The 18,251-nt window shown below is 39.7% G+C and overlaps 1 protein-coding gene across 16 annotated transcripts in view; it reads right to left on the reverse strand.

Annotated features, from left to right (window-relative positions):
- Positions 1–641: 641 nt before the first annotated feature.
- cacna1c (calcium channel, voltage-dependent, L type, alpha 1C subunit) overlaps positions 642–18,251 on the reverse strand; it is a 221,784-nt gene continuing 204,174 nt past the window's right edge. For all 16 annotated transcript variants that reach the window (XM_044186937.1, XM_044186936.1, XM_044186938.1 and 13 more), the window contains 9 exons: positions 17,238–17,602; positions 16,910–16,936; positions 14,418–14,546; positions 14,185–14,312; positions 13,880–13,977; positions 13,607–13,703; positions 13,309–13,417; positions 13,031–13,190; positions 642–12,498 (listed from right to left, as the gene is read on the reverse strand). In XM_044186937.1, coding sequence (XP_044042872.1) covers positions 12,016–12,498; positions 13,031–13,190; positions 13,309–13,417; positions 13,607–13,703; positions 13,880–13,977; positions 14,185–14,312; positions 14,418–14,546; positions 16,910–16,936; positions 17,238–17,602 — 1,596 coding nt within the window. In that variant the 3' untranslated portion in view covers positions 642–12,015. The remainder of the gene's footprint in view (positions 12,499–13,030; positions 13,191–13,308; positions 13,418–13,606; positions 13,704–13,879; positions 13,978–14,184; positions 14,313–14,417; positions 14,547–16,909; positions 16,937–17,237; positions 17,603–18,251) is intronic.

Genomic DNA, 18,251 nt, shown 5'->3' on the forward strand with positions numbered 1-18,251 from the left:
ATAAAGCAAACTGGGATATTGTTCGAAGGATGGTGTAAATGTGGCAGCTTATTGCATTTAAACAATTTCTGTCAAACAACAATTTTAGGTGTCAGTGCACCTAACTTATTCAAAACATAAAGTTACTTTGACAAATATAAATTTCACTAATGGCTCACTGTGGTTGATGACCAATCTTAATGGAGTTTCATATGTAGTAATCCATGTTATTTATATGGCCGTAAATCTGACACCTTTTGACTATCAATTAGTGAGCCTTTGGATTCCTAGAATTAATGTTTGAGATTTTATCTCCAAATGAGGTATATCTGAATACAAGGCTTAAAGTTATTCACCATTAAATGTCACAGTGGGTACTGCCTTTGAGTCTGAGGAGGTTTTATGGGGAAGCTTAGAGGAAAGAGTTACAGAAACATATACAGTATGATTATAATGTTTCAGGGTGGATTTTCTCTTGTAAAGGGCAGTGAAGCACACCTTTCTGTATAGATCAAATGACTGATATTGATCTATGTTAAAAGATAGGTAACACTTCTTGGATAGTCCAGCGTAGATACAGTTATTAACTTAAACTTTAATGGCAGGTTAGTTGAGGAAAAAGACCTAAAATGCAAACGCAAAAGGGAAGTGAAAAACATGGCTGTAGGAAATGCAATTTATTTGCAATTTTTTAATAACATCATTCCTCAGATAAAAATGCAATGTTACAGGAATATACATCAGATATTAATTTAAAACTTGCTTTCAAGGGACCATACAGTCTAAATATACTTTTTCCTTTTTTTTTTTTATTTACTGGTAGCGTGCGTTATAAGCAAGACAGACTCTGTCACCAATGACAGACTGACAAGTTACAGATACAAACTGTACATTACTTATTTACAAATCAACTTTTTGTTTGGTTTTTCGTTTCACTTTTTATTGAAAATAGGAGTAGAAAAAGTGATTGAATTAATATTCTGATTTATTTGATTTGTATTCTTTCCCTTTCTAAAATCTAAAATGAAATGAATGAACAAAAAAAATAATAATCAAGAACTCTCCTTTAGAAAAAAGAAAGAAGCAGAAGAAGAAGAAAAAAAGGGTGTGTCAACTGTGAGACCATGCAGTCGTCACCAAGGAGACAAATGGTAACTGAGGAAACCAAATGATTTTGGGCCAGTGTCACTTAGCAACCTCAGAACCAATGAAATCCCTCGCAGTTGAGGGGGAGTGGCTTATGTTAAAGAACCCAGTTACAAAATGGCCACCTGCCTCCAAAGCTACCGCAAGTACAATAACACACTAATTCATTTTTTGACCATAAATAGTGCTGTTATTAAATACTACATTTAACAGTAGCGTCACTACTAATATTACAACAAATTGGTCTCTGTGCGAACACGTCTCTCCATACAAAATAAAAACTTGAGGATTAATAACAGACTTCTCTCCGGCAGAAAAAAAAACAAAAAACAAACAAACAGCTCAATCCTGTCAAAGGCCCTTTAGCACTTTGCATGAGTAGTGAACTAAGACTACAAACAAGATCATTAGACACTACTGACCAGTGGAGAACAGAGCTACACAGCCCTGGCATTTACCCAGTAAACAAGGAACAGAAAAGCTTTTCGTTAAACACTATTGTATATGGAGCTGTGGATCCCCTGCCATTGACTTGCCAGGCTGGCAAAAGGCCGGGATCACCCCACCTGGATAAAAAAAAAAAAATTTAGTTAACGCCCTTGCTGTTAATGCTGTTAAAGAGGCGTTTCCACACCAGCAAGAAATAACTCATGGAAGGAAACACTGATAATGTACATGACACTGCCGATGCTCTGCGATGGGCCAAGTCCTTCATTATAGCTGCACTTGCACACACACAGGCATACAAGACCTGTTTGTTCCTAACTCTGATCAAATGTGGCTTTCTTAGCAAGACGAAACCATGCGGAATCAAGGTTTGAGGTCAAATCAGATCTTTTATGTCTGTGGTGTTCAAAACTGAGATAGCTGGCTAAAATTTCCAACATTTTCTTCCATTAAAAAAAAAGTAAGAGAAAGAAACAAAAGGAAAATATCCATAAACCAGTAGCTGAAATCTAACTTTCAAATACTTGTATATGTAAGTACACCAGTATGAGCATCACTGTGTCCTACATTCAATGGATGAAATCTATCATTCATGGTGCAACGTTAATTAGCTCTTCATCACTAAAGTCAGAGAGAACTAGCAGATGCAGGGAGGCAGAGACATTCATGGTTCTACCGAGGACGAGCGGTTTTAACACCAGAACCACTGACAGAAAGTCTGCATTGCAAAGCTGCTGCCACGCCTCCAGAGCTGAGAGTCGTTAGCTGAAGTAATATCCTGAAGAAAGTACACTGTAAGAAACACTAGCTGGTACAGAAAACTCCTCAATCAACAGGTTGTGGGTGCAGCGTTCTTCTCCAAAAAAGTGAAACACAAAGAGCAATCTCTATGTCAAGACTTGTGATATTCTAATATGTGCAAACAGGGATCCCCTTTATGATTTATTATTAAGTGTACAAATAACAGTAAGAGAAGGAATGAGTGATAAACAATGAGGCTTTCGAGGTCCTTACAATACTAACAGTCGTCCTAAATAGGGGTGCTGCTGTAGGTGCTGCTACACAATGGGTGAGTTATATCCAACTATCCAACATGTTATTTCTAAATCTATATCATCAAATATCATCTATTTGGTTCACTTTAGGGCTCACCAGTCCCAGGATTTTTGTTCCTCACCACCATCTCGAGTGAACAAATCAAATTTTCCCCAAGACTGATGGGTGAAGACTTTGCATGCCTTTGCATGAGTGTTTGAGTGGTACAATGAGCCAGTGCAGCACAATATGCAATATTACTGATCATGGTTTTAAAACTTTGTGACACTGGAATAAGTTTATCTCCAAAATCCATACAATTACCTCTAATTATTTAAATTTTGCAGGCTGTAAAGTGAATGTGTTCCTTGAATGTGATTTTTCACAAAAAAATAATCTCCCAGCCTGATGCCTAATTTCTTGATAATTAATCAAAATGAATCCATCAGGTGTCTAAATTCTAGAAGTATCTATATAATGTGTCACTTTTATTTCATGAAATGTACCACTGTCGCGTTAATCTTGTAATTAGATCATTGTAATCCCACGCTTCTCCCTAAAATTCTGCTTTTACACTGGCAACAAACAGACAAAGGCAAATTTTCACATGAAGGAAACTTATCGATAATGATTTGTAAACCTCACGGAAACATTCAGCTGATGGTAAACCCATTAAAACATTTGTCCTCTGGGTCCGATACAGAAAAGTACAGCACAGGTAGAGTTTAACAGTATGGCCCCTCCGAACCTGATCTGGGCATTTCCCCTCAAAGAACAAAATTCTTTTTGATCCTCTGCAAAGTCCAGCTCCAAACTATCTTTTAATATCTTAGAATTTAAATATAGTTTTTATATATATATATATATAATAATAATAATAATAATAATAATAATATCTAAAATAGAAGACACTTGCAATATAAACTTGTGTGTGTGTGTGTGTATATATATATTCTCTCTTTCACTTTCTGTTCCATTTCCCAAAGCGTTCATTTTAATTAGATTGAATTAGATTCCTACGACAGGCTATGCTGATTTTTACCTAGAAAAAAGGAAAATAAAAATCTATATTGAAAATAGTGCTCTTAAAATATTTCTGTCAGGATCAAACAATGATCGACAAACACTTCTGTTTACAAGAAAATATAACGTACATCTGTTGCAACGATGGTAGATCCACATGAGGAAATATGAGTGACCAAGACAGGAAAACTAACACAAGTCCTGCTTTCCAGCCTCACTCTCTCTGATAAATTGATAAGTAACACATATCTGTGTCTAGTTTAGGATAAACACACAAGTCTAGTACATTTAAATAGTATCTGTGCGTAAAATACTATTTTTGTTAAAGCATGTTGGATGACATCTTTTCTTAATACCGATGTATTAAGCAGCAGCTCTTCCACACAAACAACAGTTTTCATCGCTGCCACAGTCGAGATGCAGAATATAAATTCAGCATTTTTAGATCAAATCTGCCACAACAAAATTCTGACAACATTTATGCATAATCCAACACATCTTTTTTCATTGCTGCATAACCACACAGAATAATTTAGTTGGTCAGATGCTGAACTCTTTTACTTCCCTGTCTGCATTCAATGAGAACTTCTCTACGCAGATGTAGTTCAAGTCCTCTAATTCCTTTCTTGGAAGAAAAAAATAGAAGCTACATGATTTTCATCGCTCATAGAGAGACCTAGTCCTCGATGGGTGGATTTTTTTGGTTAGATGTCTTTAATAGCTTAAATTATGCATTTGAAAAAGTGTACAGTGTATATGTGTGTTGCTTATGTTGGACTAGTGAAAGAGAGACAGGTGTCTCGGTGCTACAGTAGGAAAATGTCCAGATTTTGACTTGCACTGACAGGTTACTGGTAGGTTAATGTCTTTCAGCGCACTCCACGAAATTGAGGCTAGTTAACAATATTCACTTCTATACACTAGTGTCTTTAAAAGCTGAACAAAGAACCTCCTACTTCTGGAGTCAAAGTACTGGTAATGGATAGATTTTCAGTGGTCTTATTTGTGTTCTGCAGCTAATGATATTTAAATTAAGTGATATTTGTATGGACTGAAAAGCCATAGTCTGGGAATCATCCAAGCCCGTTGTGAAACGACCTAAAAGCCCATCGTGTATATGCCATCAGCTCAAACACACAATGTTTCTTCTTCAGTTAATATAACTACATTATTCCCTGCTGGTTCCTTTTGGTCAAAAATACAGTTAAAGTGGGACTTTGTTCAAGAAATTCATACTCACCCTCAGTCAGTAGGCCTATATAACACATCTTCATAACCAATATTTCGATAACTACATTCCCCAATAGGTGCCCTGTCTGTTCCTTACTCAACATTACAGTGATTAAATATGTTATATATATATATCTTGCTATTTAATGGTATAGGGTATAAAAAATATACAATCATTGGCTAGTGGTGAGACAAAAGATATTATCATTCACATAGGACCAGTACTTTTTAACCCTAGAGAGAGAAACACATAAAGCATTACTTGGATATATAATTCACCATGTCAGAACTTCATCCAGAAATTCAAACATGATGAAATAAAATCTTATACAATCCCAAAAAATACTCACCATCCAACGTTCTTACTCAGACCAAACACCCACTGCTTCCCATTGTCATCAACTGTCAACTAGATTGTCATCCGTCTATTCTCTCTCTATCTTGCTTTCACTTGAGGAAATGATTTGAATTTGAACGGCAGAGGGGTGTGGTTTTAGTTTAACTAGCTTTAGGTGGAGATCCAGAGAGGCAGCAGCTGCAGCTTATCAGCCTGATTAGCAGCCTGATAAATTGGCTAATAACTATCTACGGTGAGGCAGAGACCACAGGTACATAAACATAGACTTCTCTCATGGTGGACAACGTGACTTGCAAAACACAGGTGTAACTAATGTCATTAATAATGGCTACATTCCATTTAGTGATTCCAGCTCCACAGCTGTGGTTTGGTGCCTGCTGGTTTACTGGCACACCAAAATGGAAATAATCAATTTTTAAGGTTATTAGTTACACCTGTGCTTTTCCAGGTAATTAGTCAAAATGTCAGCTGTTTAAAATGACTACTCCTGGCAGGACAGACAAACATACACTCATGCTGTGTTCCAATTCCATACTACACACTACTAGTACCAGTATAACTGTATACCAATCTTAATAGTATATGTTTTACATTTGCTATTAAAGAAATCAGCATACTTAACCATTTTATACTAACAGGAAATTATGCAAGACATGCGCTGTCCAATGTCAATTAAACTGTGACTTTAAGATGACATGAAAGAGAATATTTTATTTGTTGTATTGTAACAACTTTCTGGAACTGTCTCATCACCACCTGTAATTAGTTTTAAAGGGCCACTCCACAGATTTTACACATACACAAGGTCAGTTAATACACCATGAGGTGTACATCCAAGCCTGTGAAAACAGTTGTATAATGTCTCCTGTGACTCAGGAGGAGCTTGTTCAAATCTGATAAAATAACTCTGATGATGTCATAATGATGTCATCAGGGTAATCTCATATTGGGTGTGGAGACTACAATTTTTTAACAGAAAGCCTGCATTAAAAATTGAGGGCAGTGAGTTTAACAGATATGGGCCGGGAGGATCTATTGAAGAGATGTTTTTGTTGAATTATGGGAAACGTAGTATTAAGCAATTTTCTACCATTCTTCTTTTAATCTTGTGAGTCCCCCAATTTAAAAAAATACTAATGATGGGTAATTTGGCCCATTTCATACAAATTATCCCCACTGGTCCATCTTCCACATGTCAGACAAGGAAAAGATAGAAGTTGAAGACAGAGACTATGGCAACACATAGGCAAAGAAAAAATGGCGCCTGTCTAAACTGAGTAAAAATACTGTAGTTTGCTTTTTCTCTCAACTTTCAACAATCATATAAACATGAGCTTTGTCCTTCTCAGGGTTAAGAATCAGAAAATGAACTAAGACACAACATATGCAAAATCACCTTCCAAATACCCCTCCACTGGTGTCCAAGAAATACTGACTTTAATCATATGTACACTAAATAGAAATAGCTACTCTATCATAATGTGATATGATACTTAACCTGATAAAAACAAATCAACTGCAAAACCCGGCACGCTCAATGTCAACATGTGAACCTCATGCAATACTGATGTTACACCCACGTAGCTCAATCCATTTAAAAACTACCTGGAAATAAACGAGAGAAAGGGATACAGTCAAAAACATATTGAGTCAGGGAGGTGAAGTTAGTTGTTGTTGCTGCTGAATCATCAAAATAAATAATCAGGTTTTAATTCTGGGTCTCCATTGGCTGGATGTTAAACCACGAGCAAAAACACCAATTTCATGTCGCTGTCCCGATACACATTTTTGACCGCAGATGAAGATCCAACACCCTGGCACGAGAAAGATAAATAAATACATTGTTACTATACTGCACTGCAATGTACCTGATTTCAAGTATATTAGGTTTCTCTGGCATGGAAACCACTGAGTTTACTTAAAAATGTAACAGAAAAAAATACATTGTCATGATATAGATTTTTTTTTAAACTTTCACAAGTATATTTACTTCGGGAACCTTGTATACAGTCATAGTTATTGCATTGTTTTTGCATATCTTGTGGGATGCAGGATTACACCCACTCATACCATATACGCAACACCTCATAGTTCATGCTAACCTATATATAACATAAAAACGGCAATGCTGCTCCACACGGGGGCACCACAGGCCTCTGAATCTCTCTCACCTGCATTTGAAACCAAAGAGCCTTTAAACAGACACAACAAAGCCTGGTTTGGCACTTCTGATATGCAGGGTTACTCTATATGAGTATGCGTGTCTATAATATGTAAATGAACATTTATTAGGAACACAAAAGTAAAGGATTTGAACTGAATGCATTATCTATGTTCTTTTATCCTCAAAGATGGAGATGATACTTAACATTTATGAATGTTTTTGTGACTATTGATTATTCATCTTAAGGCTATGATCATACATGATAGAAAACAGCCTTGTGGAAATCTTCCCATCCTAATTTTAACTTGGTCAAGTCTGAGAGTTCTGTGTTGGATAATTCATTGATTCATTCAAGTAACTATTGTCATTCATTACATGGTTTCTTATCAAAACTACCTTGAAAGAGTGACATTCATAGCTGTTGCTATACTGGCTGATAAAATGGTTGGTATAAAGCAGACACATTCACTGGCTCCTCTGTAGCAGCTTGGATGCAAAAACTACTACTTTACAATTCAGGTGCCTGCTGGTTACATTTATTATTGAGAATTTAGACCTAGTAGTAATCTGTAAATCAGCATAAATAACCAGGAGGAAACTCATTATGTCTTTCAAATTCAGGGTTAAATGAACTTTACCAGGGCTGACCCAACAGAGTGTGGAAACAAACTGCACAAAGTGAGATTGTGCTAACTTGAAGGTTAAAACACTGAACCCAGATGCTTCCCTGCGCACACATGAACATGCTTGACCATACCTAAATATGCCTTCCTAACTTTTAGACTTAAAGTTTGACTAAAAACAGCAGCTTATACTGACACTGAGCCACTAGCCGTAAAGTAGTTAGCTTATGGTACCAAGTTATTTCAATAAAGAACTATTTTAATGAGGTGCTTTTAGAATGACTGAAAGAAAGATAGAAATGTTGAAGATATTTTATGAAGCCAGGATTCTGGATAAGAAAAAAAAAAAACAACAGACTAAATGTCAGGGAGGGTATTCCTTCGACAACACAGACTTCTTCAGGGTTTGCAGTATGATCATAACCACAAAACAACAATAGCACTGCCACTAAAAACACGTTCAACATTCACATTTAGTTTGCATAATAATGTCAGAAGTCTGTTACTGGCACAGGATGCAGTGTATGGCAGTGTGTTCATGCATACCCTTCCCTGCCACAAACCTGCTCTGCTTAACATGAGGGCTCAGCAGTTAGTCCTTAATGGTAAATTAAAGTGAAAGCTAATGGCTATAAGTTGACATGTGTCGGGGGGAGATTCAATGTCTAAAATGAGATTTCTTAGAGATAATTTATAGAATTTGTCTTTTGAAACAACAGTTTCCTGAATTGTCCAAGGCTATTGCAACATATATGGATTGTTTTAGAGCTAATAAAATAGTTTAAAAGTACTGCTTTTAATGCTGTAACCCTAACATAAAATTGACTTTAGTGAAAAATCTTTTTCTCTTTTCTCTCTAGCACTGGACTGGTAAGATACAGACTTTCAATACTTTCCTAGTGTCTAGTTGAATTTGCATTGGGATTGTGGTGGTAACAACATATGTTTTTCCAATTTTTCAGTGGCTAGCATAACTTGTTACATAACATTTTAGAAAGCTGAATTGAATAATTTCAATTTTAAATACTATAAAGTCGTTTAATAAATGTGACAATTGGTACAAAGGATGTGATACTGACATTAGGAATGTTTTTTTTGGAGAAGATACAATACCAAAGAGAGACCTGTGCCCTGTTTAATGTCGGAGGCCTGAGGTCCATAACTGTGCCATAATAGAGAAAGGTCAATAAAAAATTTTCAGCATGCTACCTAAAATCCATTACAAGAAAATGAAAAGACAAAAATCACACCAGGGTATCATCCAGGACGCAACATCCCTCCAAGCTGACAGTTTTCTGATCTATAGCCAATAATTTATCACGTTAACCAAACAATTATCACATCTTATCAATTACCAGTAAATGTCCTGTCTGTAGTATAGTTTTTTCAGTACTTTACCGGTAAATTATATTACAGACAGGGAACTGTTTTATTTCTAACAATGACAATAAATCATAATGTTTTGTGATATGAGCAGACCTCAGACAAAGAGATGTGATTCAGAAGTCTTGCAGCATCTGTACACCAGCCCTAATAGTTCATTTGGAGTTTAAACTACGATTAAATGATGAAATCATGTGATTACGGTGTGTTACAGCTGAGCAATCGGGGCGTCATCCCCCAGTTCATTCACGAGGCGTCACTGTGGCAGTACGAATTTGGTGCTTCTACCATTCAGAGCGACCATCCACCATAAAGAATAAAAGCAGCAATTGCCAAACAGCTTGTTACCTTCTGGCCAAGCTGCAATGCCGAAACTCGTCACCACTGTAAACTTAACTGTCACTCTGACCTCGCTGGAGACCTTACGCAAAACTACCTCTAAACAGAAAAACGAAGAAAAGTTATGCGATGACTAATTTTCAAAGATAGAATGGCTTCTGACTCTGCAGCTTGGCTAAAAAGTAAAAACCGTGCTAAAGAAATCGCAAAGCTTTGGAAGCATGCCTGTCCATGGTAACCCTGTGTTAAGGAGGCCCATTATCACACACATACACACACACACCCTTGCGCACTCACACACACACACACATACAATACCATACTTGTAATGCTACCTTAATTTACTGTCTAGGCTTAAAATCAGCTTTTTAGAATACATAAGTAACCACTCGAACACAGGCACACACACACATACAAACGCACATTCTCACACACATTTTTTTCTCTTCTGGGAAAAATAAATAAATAAATAGATACAATCTGTAAAAGGTGCATACTGATAGAGAGAAAGACCCCCCTTTTAGATACACGCTATCTCACACATTCGTACACACATACATCCTGTACTAAAACACAGACACACACTTGCACGCACAAATATAGTTATGCACTCGCACGCAAACACTACGCCCTGCTTCGATACTTAAAACCTCTTAAAATTCTCCTAAAATAAACTGAGCAAAAATACATTTATAAGACCAGCACCCCGATTGTGCAAACAAATCAAGGATAAATTAAACCAATAACATCATGAATATAAAACAAAATAGTCATGGCTAGCCAGTTTTGCACAATATTGAACTGTTAAATACATAGTGGGCGTGGTCTGTAGAGAGAGTGTGTGGCAGCAAATCCAATGGGATTCCATGCTGAGAGGAAGAGGAGGGTCTTGGAGACGGAAGTGAGGTTGATTGACGGACAGATCCTCTGTAGATCCATGCCCAGAGTCTGTTTTTTTTTCAATTGGTCACTCCCGTTCTCTCCTCCACCCTCCATCTCTGTTGCGCCGTTCGACACACTCACCTCCTGAGGGCGGAAAAAGCAAAAACCCAGCGATGGAGGGAGACAGATGGTGGAATAACCAAAGAGGAGGGAGGAAGGAGAGAGGGAGGAGTGAGGAACGGCGAGGTATGAGGCAGAAAAGGGGGCTCGCTGTCTCTGCTTAGCCACCAAATGCTCCTCCCATTTCCTGTTTCAGGCAGGAAGTGGGCGTGGCCAAACAAGGAAAAGCAGCGGAGGAGGCAAAGCCAGACCATGGTGACGGACGAGGTGAGTTTGTCTCTCGCTGGCGTCTTATTGACCAGCAGATAAAAGAGCTGGCTAGCTTCCTGTTGGCCAGAGAGTGTCTCTCTCTGCCCGTGGCCCCCTACAGCAGCCCTGTTGTGGCTGTTGGTCCATCCCTCAAATCCTTCCCCCCCTTGGCTGGGGGTGGCATGTCACCTTAATCCCACCCCCAGGCTGGCAGGGCTGTGCTCCAAGGTTCCTTAGCTTTGGAAGAGGAAGAGAAATGAGATTCAAACAGGGTTTTCCCCGCCCCTGTTTACTCAATACAGCGCTTCACCATCAGTGAACCAAGAAGGAGGAGTTGACCTTTGACCTCAAGTGGGTGCGGTCAGATTTTAATCCTTAACTGACCCCCCCAACAAGCTGGTCTGCTGTCCCCTACCTGGCTTCATGGCGGCCAGACAAACAACGATAACACAACACCAAAGTAGGCAGAGGAAATGAAAACAATAAACACACTACGTCGACTGCAGGAAATCCATAAAAGGACTTCCTGCTTCTGTTGTTTCCTTTCTACCTTCCCTTCATCCCTACTTTCCCCTGGCTTTTTTTTGCTTGTCTCTACTTTTCTGCTCTTCACACTTTGAGGACATGATAAAACTGTGAGGCACTTTAGAGACACACTCAGACACGTGTGGAGAACACACGCACTCACATACACGTACAAAGAGAGAAAATCATAGATCACACACACAAGCATACACTCAGATAGTATAGAGTATAGTGTGGTATACTTTACTACAAACATTCACACATACAAACTCATATAAACCACCAAATCATAACCAGGTGTTTAAGGTTGCGTCACTGGCCGCCAATGTCCAGAGCAGTTACGTCTGGCAGAGAGGCAGACAGTGTGTGTGTGTGTGTCTGTGTGTCTGTGTGTGTGTGAGGGGCGGGGACAGACAGAGCCAGCGGTGGCGCTGTTACCCAGCACTGACAAACGTCAGTCTCTGATGATGTCAGAGGGGCCAGTCGGCCGATCGAACCCATCAAGCCGACTCCTACAAACTCGTCACACACTCCATATCCTCGTCCTCCAACAGCCCGCTGTTCCTCTGACGCGCTCCTCCAATCAGAACCGAGCTTCTGTGGTGCCCCTCCTCCCTCCCTTCCGCCTCTTCCTCCTCCTCTTCTCGTCCCCTCCCCCCTGCTAGCAGCTCCTGCCGCTCCTCCACCGAGGACGGCTCGTGGACGGAGCCTCTGGTTCCTCCGGCCTCTCCCCCGCCCTCGCTGACCACTCGGTCCCTCTGCGTTGTTGTTGCTGCTGCTGCGTGGAAGGGGAGGAGGTTGCTGTTGCCGCTGTGCTGGGAGGTGGAGGAGGTGCTAGATGTGGTGTTTGTGGCGCTGTTGCCATTGAGAATGTTGTTGGCGGCGTGCTCCATCTCCTCGATGGTCATGTCGCAGACGTCGGCCAACTCAGCTTTAGTCGCCTCAATGAACGACGGGTCCTGGGCGAAATGACCCAAACCCTCTGATATTAGCACCTTGAGAGGGAAATGGGAAAAAGAGGAATGGATGGAGAGGAAGGGAGGAAGATAGAGAGAAATTGGGGGATGGAATGGAGGGAGTGGGACAGAAAAGTTAACTTTAATGTAGTAGGAAAAAGATGGAATGGTTACGGCTGCAACTAATGATTATTTTCATTATCGATGTAATCTGACGATTATTTTCTTGATTAATCGTTTGGTCTATAAAATAGTGGAAAATGGCAATGGCCACTTCCTAAAGCCAAAGGGGATGCCATTAAATTGTTTGTTTTAAATAAAAAATAAAGCAGTATCTACGACCCTTTTATCACAGATGTCATAAGTATATAAATTATATGTTTTGATCTCTAGACCTCTCAGATTGTCTAATTTGAATACATTTTTGAGGCCCAAAGAGGTAAAACTATCCAATATTTCCCAAAAAAGCAAAGGTTGGAGATAAGAATTCAAATTTGTGTAGCAGAACATATCGTGAACCCCTCAGGTTTATCCTGTGACTCACTGGAGTGGTCTCAACACACACACTCACCGCCTCCACGAGACTGCCTGCGCTGCCGTGAGACAGTGAGCTGGAGTCTTTTCCTAGTAGTGAGGGCACTGTGAGCGACACCGGCCGCGGTCTTTGATTGGACGCAGACATGCTGGGGCTAGGACTGGGCACCCGGCTGTTCCCATTACTGTCGCTGTACCTAGGAGCAATACATTTGTTTATTATTATTTTTATTGTTCCTACAGTATCATCATAACTGGTACTTGGACAATTGTACTGTGACTTGTAACAGTTCTTTTCAAGGTACTTAGTCTTACCATGGCCCACAGTTGACAGAGGGCAAGCTGGTATTGAGCTTTTCATGGGAGTTGGAGCCCTCTAGCCTCAGAGAGGGCACTCGCTGGTAGGAGGCATCACTGCCATGGGCTAGAAAAACAAAGACAGGAGAAGCATCAATTAGGAGAACAAACCTATCTCAACAAGTATAATAACAAAGCTGCAACATGACACAAATAATATGAACTTCAAAATTCCCTATTCTGGATTCAGTGTCCCTTTTTTTCCTCATTAAATAGTACTTGACAAACAGCTTTTTGGCCTTTGAATACAGTATACCTGTGGGACTGGCTGGAGGCGTGGAGCATAGCCGGCTGAAGAGGGTAGGTGAGTGACTCCTTCTTAGCAGAGGACTCAACCCTGCGACTGCCAGAGCCTGGAGGAGGAGAGAGGCAAGGGAGTGTGTTAGAGAGGAGCAGGGAGGCAGGATTATGTCTGCTGAACACAGCATGGCTGGGAGCTCAACTTCACATACTGTATTTACAACTTGTTTATGTGCACCTACAGTAAGTGTAAGAGTATGTTTGTGTTTATTTTGTGGGCATCTTCTACCTGATGATGTACAAGGTGTAGCGGTACAGCCGTCTTCTGGGAGACATCTGGCCTTGACTGTCTCCTGAGACACTCCAGGTGGAAGGACGATCTCCGCCCTGACACACACACACACACACACACACACACACACACACACACACACACACACACACACACACATAACAAATATGCAAACATACAGCATGTAAAAATTTGTAAAATATAGAATAAAGAGGCATTGTATTCACATTAACAGACTAGCTGTGCCAATACTTTTGAACAACTTTTAGGATAGACTGTTATCTGCACGTGTGTCTACTCACCCAGAGAAGTGGGGCAGAGGAAGACTCTCCTGGGAGACTGCCATCCTCCTCCTCCTCTTCTGTCTTCTGCATCCTCTCCTTCCTCCATGGGAGTCAACTGCTTACATGTATCATCATGATACACCAGCCTATTGAGTACACACAGACACACAAAGAGGAGTTAATAAAAGACACGAATACAATTTAGAGGTGAAAACTAAATTGTTTAGGTTGTGTGTCTTTTTCAGCCGTACATGTCAGAGGAGAGCGAGTGGTCATCCTCGTGGTACTCCCTGTCTTCACCGTAGCTCTCATCATACGTCTCCTCCATTGACCCCTCACCTCTTCGGATGATTGGCAGACGACTGTCACTTGAGTCCGAGCTACAAACGAACAAACAATCACACAACCGAAACAAACAACCAAACAAACAAAATTAACATAAACGCAGACCACAGACGGAAAAACAGGTGGACAAATAGGCAGACAGATGTAAACATACACACACAGAAAAAAGAAGAAGCAGCTGATTAGCAAAAAACCCCCAGAGAGGAGCTTAGGAGGAGATACTGAGAAACCCACTGAGGCTTAACTACTGCATGTAGGAAAAGGAAAGAGAAGGAAGGAGAATAAGAACAAACTGATAGCACGACTGAGGTGCAGACATCTTTAAAAAACAAAGATGAGGATAGACAAGATAATGGCTCGTAAGAGCTAATGTTGTTAGCTAATTGGAGAACAGTATTTTAATGTAGGCCTATTGGGAAATTAAACAGGTACTTTTTATGCTGTTCTTGTCATTTAAAATGACAAATAAAGTCCTAGAATCAGATACTGTCTTTTTTACTCATCTTTTAAGAAGTGGATGCAATGCTTACATTAACCTGGATAAAAGTCTGGTATGAGAAAACACAAGAAAGTCTTTAACTCTGTCCCATTATCTGTTCTTTTCAAATGCTGAAATCTTGGTTGTGTGTTTGTATTCCAAAGATGTCTTGTCACCCTATTTGTCCACATCTGTTTCATACTCCAGACTTAAGCTTTAAGGAGACATCCTGACATTTAAAGTTTAATAATTTCTTCTTCATCAGATTGTTTGCTTAAAGGCTACAACGTGCCAGCTCCCCAAAACCACCTGTTAATGGTTGTGTTTCAAATTAAAACCAAGAGTCATAAGAAACTGCTTAGCTCGCAGTTAGCAGTACCCATTATTTTTAATGATGAACGCTCACAAATACAATTTTTTGTTTTATTCAGGCACCAGCACATAATCGTCTCATAAGAACTGCTTTGTGAAGAAAAACTAAATACAATTTCTAAATGTCAAGATGTCCCTTTAATCCATAGCTATTTAAAGGCTCCACAGCAAACTCTGGGTTAGAACAGCATTTGATTAAAACCTAAGACTGTTCTGGATGAGTTTGATTAAGCTCACTGGGTGGAGGTTACCCTGTCACTAAATCAAGCAAATCCAAAGAGATAGTGCATCGGAAAGCTTATACTTTGCTTTGCCTGTAATGGAGCACTTAATTCTAGATCACTTACTGTCTCTACGCAGGGAAAGTGAATGAGTTAAACTCTCCTTTCTAATTGACTATAACTGAGCGGTTCTTTACCAAGGATCTTAATCTTCAGTGGACCCTATTCTGTACATGCAGGCTAACCTTCTAGGATCAAAACATTTTGTATACAAAAATAGAAGTCTAAAGCCCCGCTAGCCAATGCCTGGAAGCTGCAATGTTTCTTCAGGAAGGAATAAATGACCAACATGTTAATGATTTTGCTGTTCCCATTGCCTTGCCAGTAAAAAGGCTAAAAGTATAAAGTTTGTCCTGAAGGTGGTGCTAATGGAAAGGTCATAGGTGTCATTAGAATCAAAAGGGCTCAATCCATGGATCATAGATGTGTTGAGAAAATGTAATGACACTCTGCCTGTCGGATTACATAATTTCTTGTATATAACACTGAGAAAGGCTTATCATGTGTTTAAAATGGAAAATGTTCCTCCTCTGGGGAGCATGTATATACTCAGCGGATATCATGGTGATCTGTCTTTTTAGACTATTTCTTTTTTTGTGCTAAATAAAATGTGAGGGAGTCACCAAAATCATTAGGAATCATCCTCTGAGGACCATGAATATCCAGAGCACATTTCATAGTCAGTAACTATAGAGATATCTTGCTCTGGACTTGTTGTTGACAGTCCAACTGACTGACTGAGGGACAGACAAACCAACCTTACACCCCTGCCTCTATAATAGCAAAAAGAAAAGAGCAACCCAGTACAGTGTGCTTTGTTTTAACTACATACTCCACCATTGTACACCAAATGTACTAAGCTATTAAAATCCCAATAGGAGATAAGTATGAGCTTTCAGATGTTTCCACACATTACAATTTCTACATATGTGATGGACCAAGAGCAGACATTGTGTCTAACCCAGACCTGCCATAAAATACAATAAAACAGCAGAAAACAGCAGCAATAAGAGCCTTTGATAGGAAAGGTTTGGCCATGTTGCACCAAACAGTCTATCTATGGCTTTGGTAGCAGATTTTATAGTAGCAGCATAGAGCCTGGTTTTTGCTATAGCAACTAAAGCATTATGTGCATAGCAGCAAGTCTCACTATAGCACTCTGACAGCAATGCCATTTTAAATAGCATTATGAAACCTTTTTGCACGCACTTAGGGGACTAACACAACACACACACACACTTTCTCTCTCTGTCCCCTGGCAACATACCGCATGAGGGTGTCATAAAAATACGTCCTGCTTGCCACAGAAACAAAAGACAGGGAAAGAGAGGAGGAAGGAAAATGAAAGTGAAGGAAATAGAAGAACCATTTATGTCCATACTGAAATATCATGTTGTTTATTATGTTAGCTGGCTAGCTACATATCTGTAATGATGGTCAGGAAATTATAGAGACAGACTAATAATTCTTGCCTCAGTTTAAGAGCACATAAAGTAGGAAAGGAAAAAAAGACTCCAAAACACAACTTCAATAAAAGAAAAACATGAAACACTTGATAAGACGCAGATGTAACCTGCTACCTGGCCTGCACTTACCTCTTTGGAGGAAAGCACCACGCTGATCTTGGCAACAAGATGGGGGTGAGCGGCTGTCCTGTGTGCCCGTCTACAGTGCTTATGGACGGGCTTGGGAATCGACTGATTCCCTGGGTCGCCACCCCGGCCATGCCAGTGTTGTTGGCATTGTTGATGTTGGCATTGGAGCCTGATGAAGAGTAAGAGGAAGGGGTGAAAGTGGTCGAGTCCATGAGCTTCTCGTGGGACGGGCTCTCGCCTTCGCAAGGGGAGCCCTTCTGGCTGATGTGCAAGGGACGCTGGGTAGTGAAGGACTGTGGGAAGGAACTGCGGCCATCACTCTGGTTGTAGTAGTTGACGTGGTTGCTGAACAACCCACCCGTACGCTGTGGGGTGAGAGGAGAGAGAGAAAGATGAAAAAAGGAGGAAATTGAGATAATCAAATAGACAGAAAAGGGAGAAGAGAAGAGCAAAGGAAAGATGAGAAAAGAAGATGAAAGTAGTGGAAAAAGACCAGGAGTTAAAATGATGTTTAAGTCAAAATATCTTTATATCTTACTACACTCAAACACTCTGCTACTGTCACATTCACTGCTTACAGCAACAAAACTTTACTCAGCCAAGATGGAAATGCAAAGTAAAGGCTTTGTGTCACAAACTGAAAAGAGGTTGTATTTGCAATGTATCAATGTATTCCCAAATTAGAAATGTATTTTTAACAGATGAAATCTTTGACATGGGAGCAGTATGATTAGATAGACTGAATGAATCAAACACTCATTTTTGGTCTAAAATCTCCATAATGCTCAATAACATTTAGGTGTCAGAGGAGTGGTGTGATTCTATTCCTAATTAAGTTAAATTGTGTTGCTCAAAGATATTTAGAACCACTTATTTCAGTCTATCTGTGTTACATACAGTATGTAAAAGTTACAAAATACAACAGTAAATAAAACAAAGCTAGCAATGACATTGACAATGGAGGCTGATAATTAGCATAACTCACCCTTGAACGAAGAAGTGTGTGTGTGTAGT

This window comes from Siniperca chuatsi, linkage group LG23 (assembly GCF_020085105.1).
Source record: "Siniperca chuatsi isolate FFG_IHB_CAS linkage group LG23, ASM2008510v1, whole genome shotgun sequence".
Lineage (NCBI taxonomy): Eukaryota > Metazoa > Chordata > Actinopteri > Centrarchiformes > Sinipercidae > Siniperca > Siniperca chuatsi.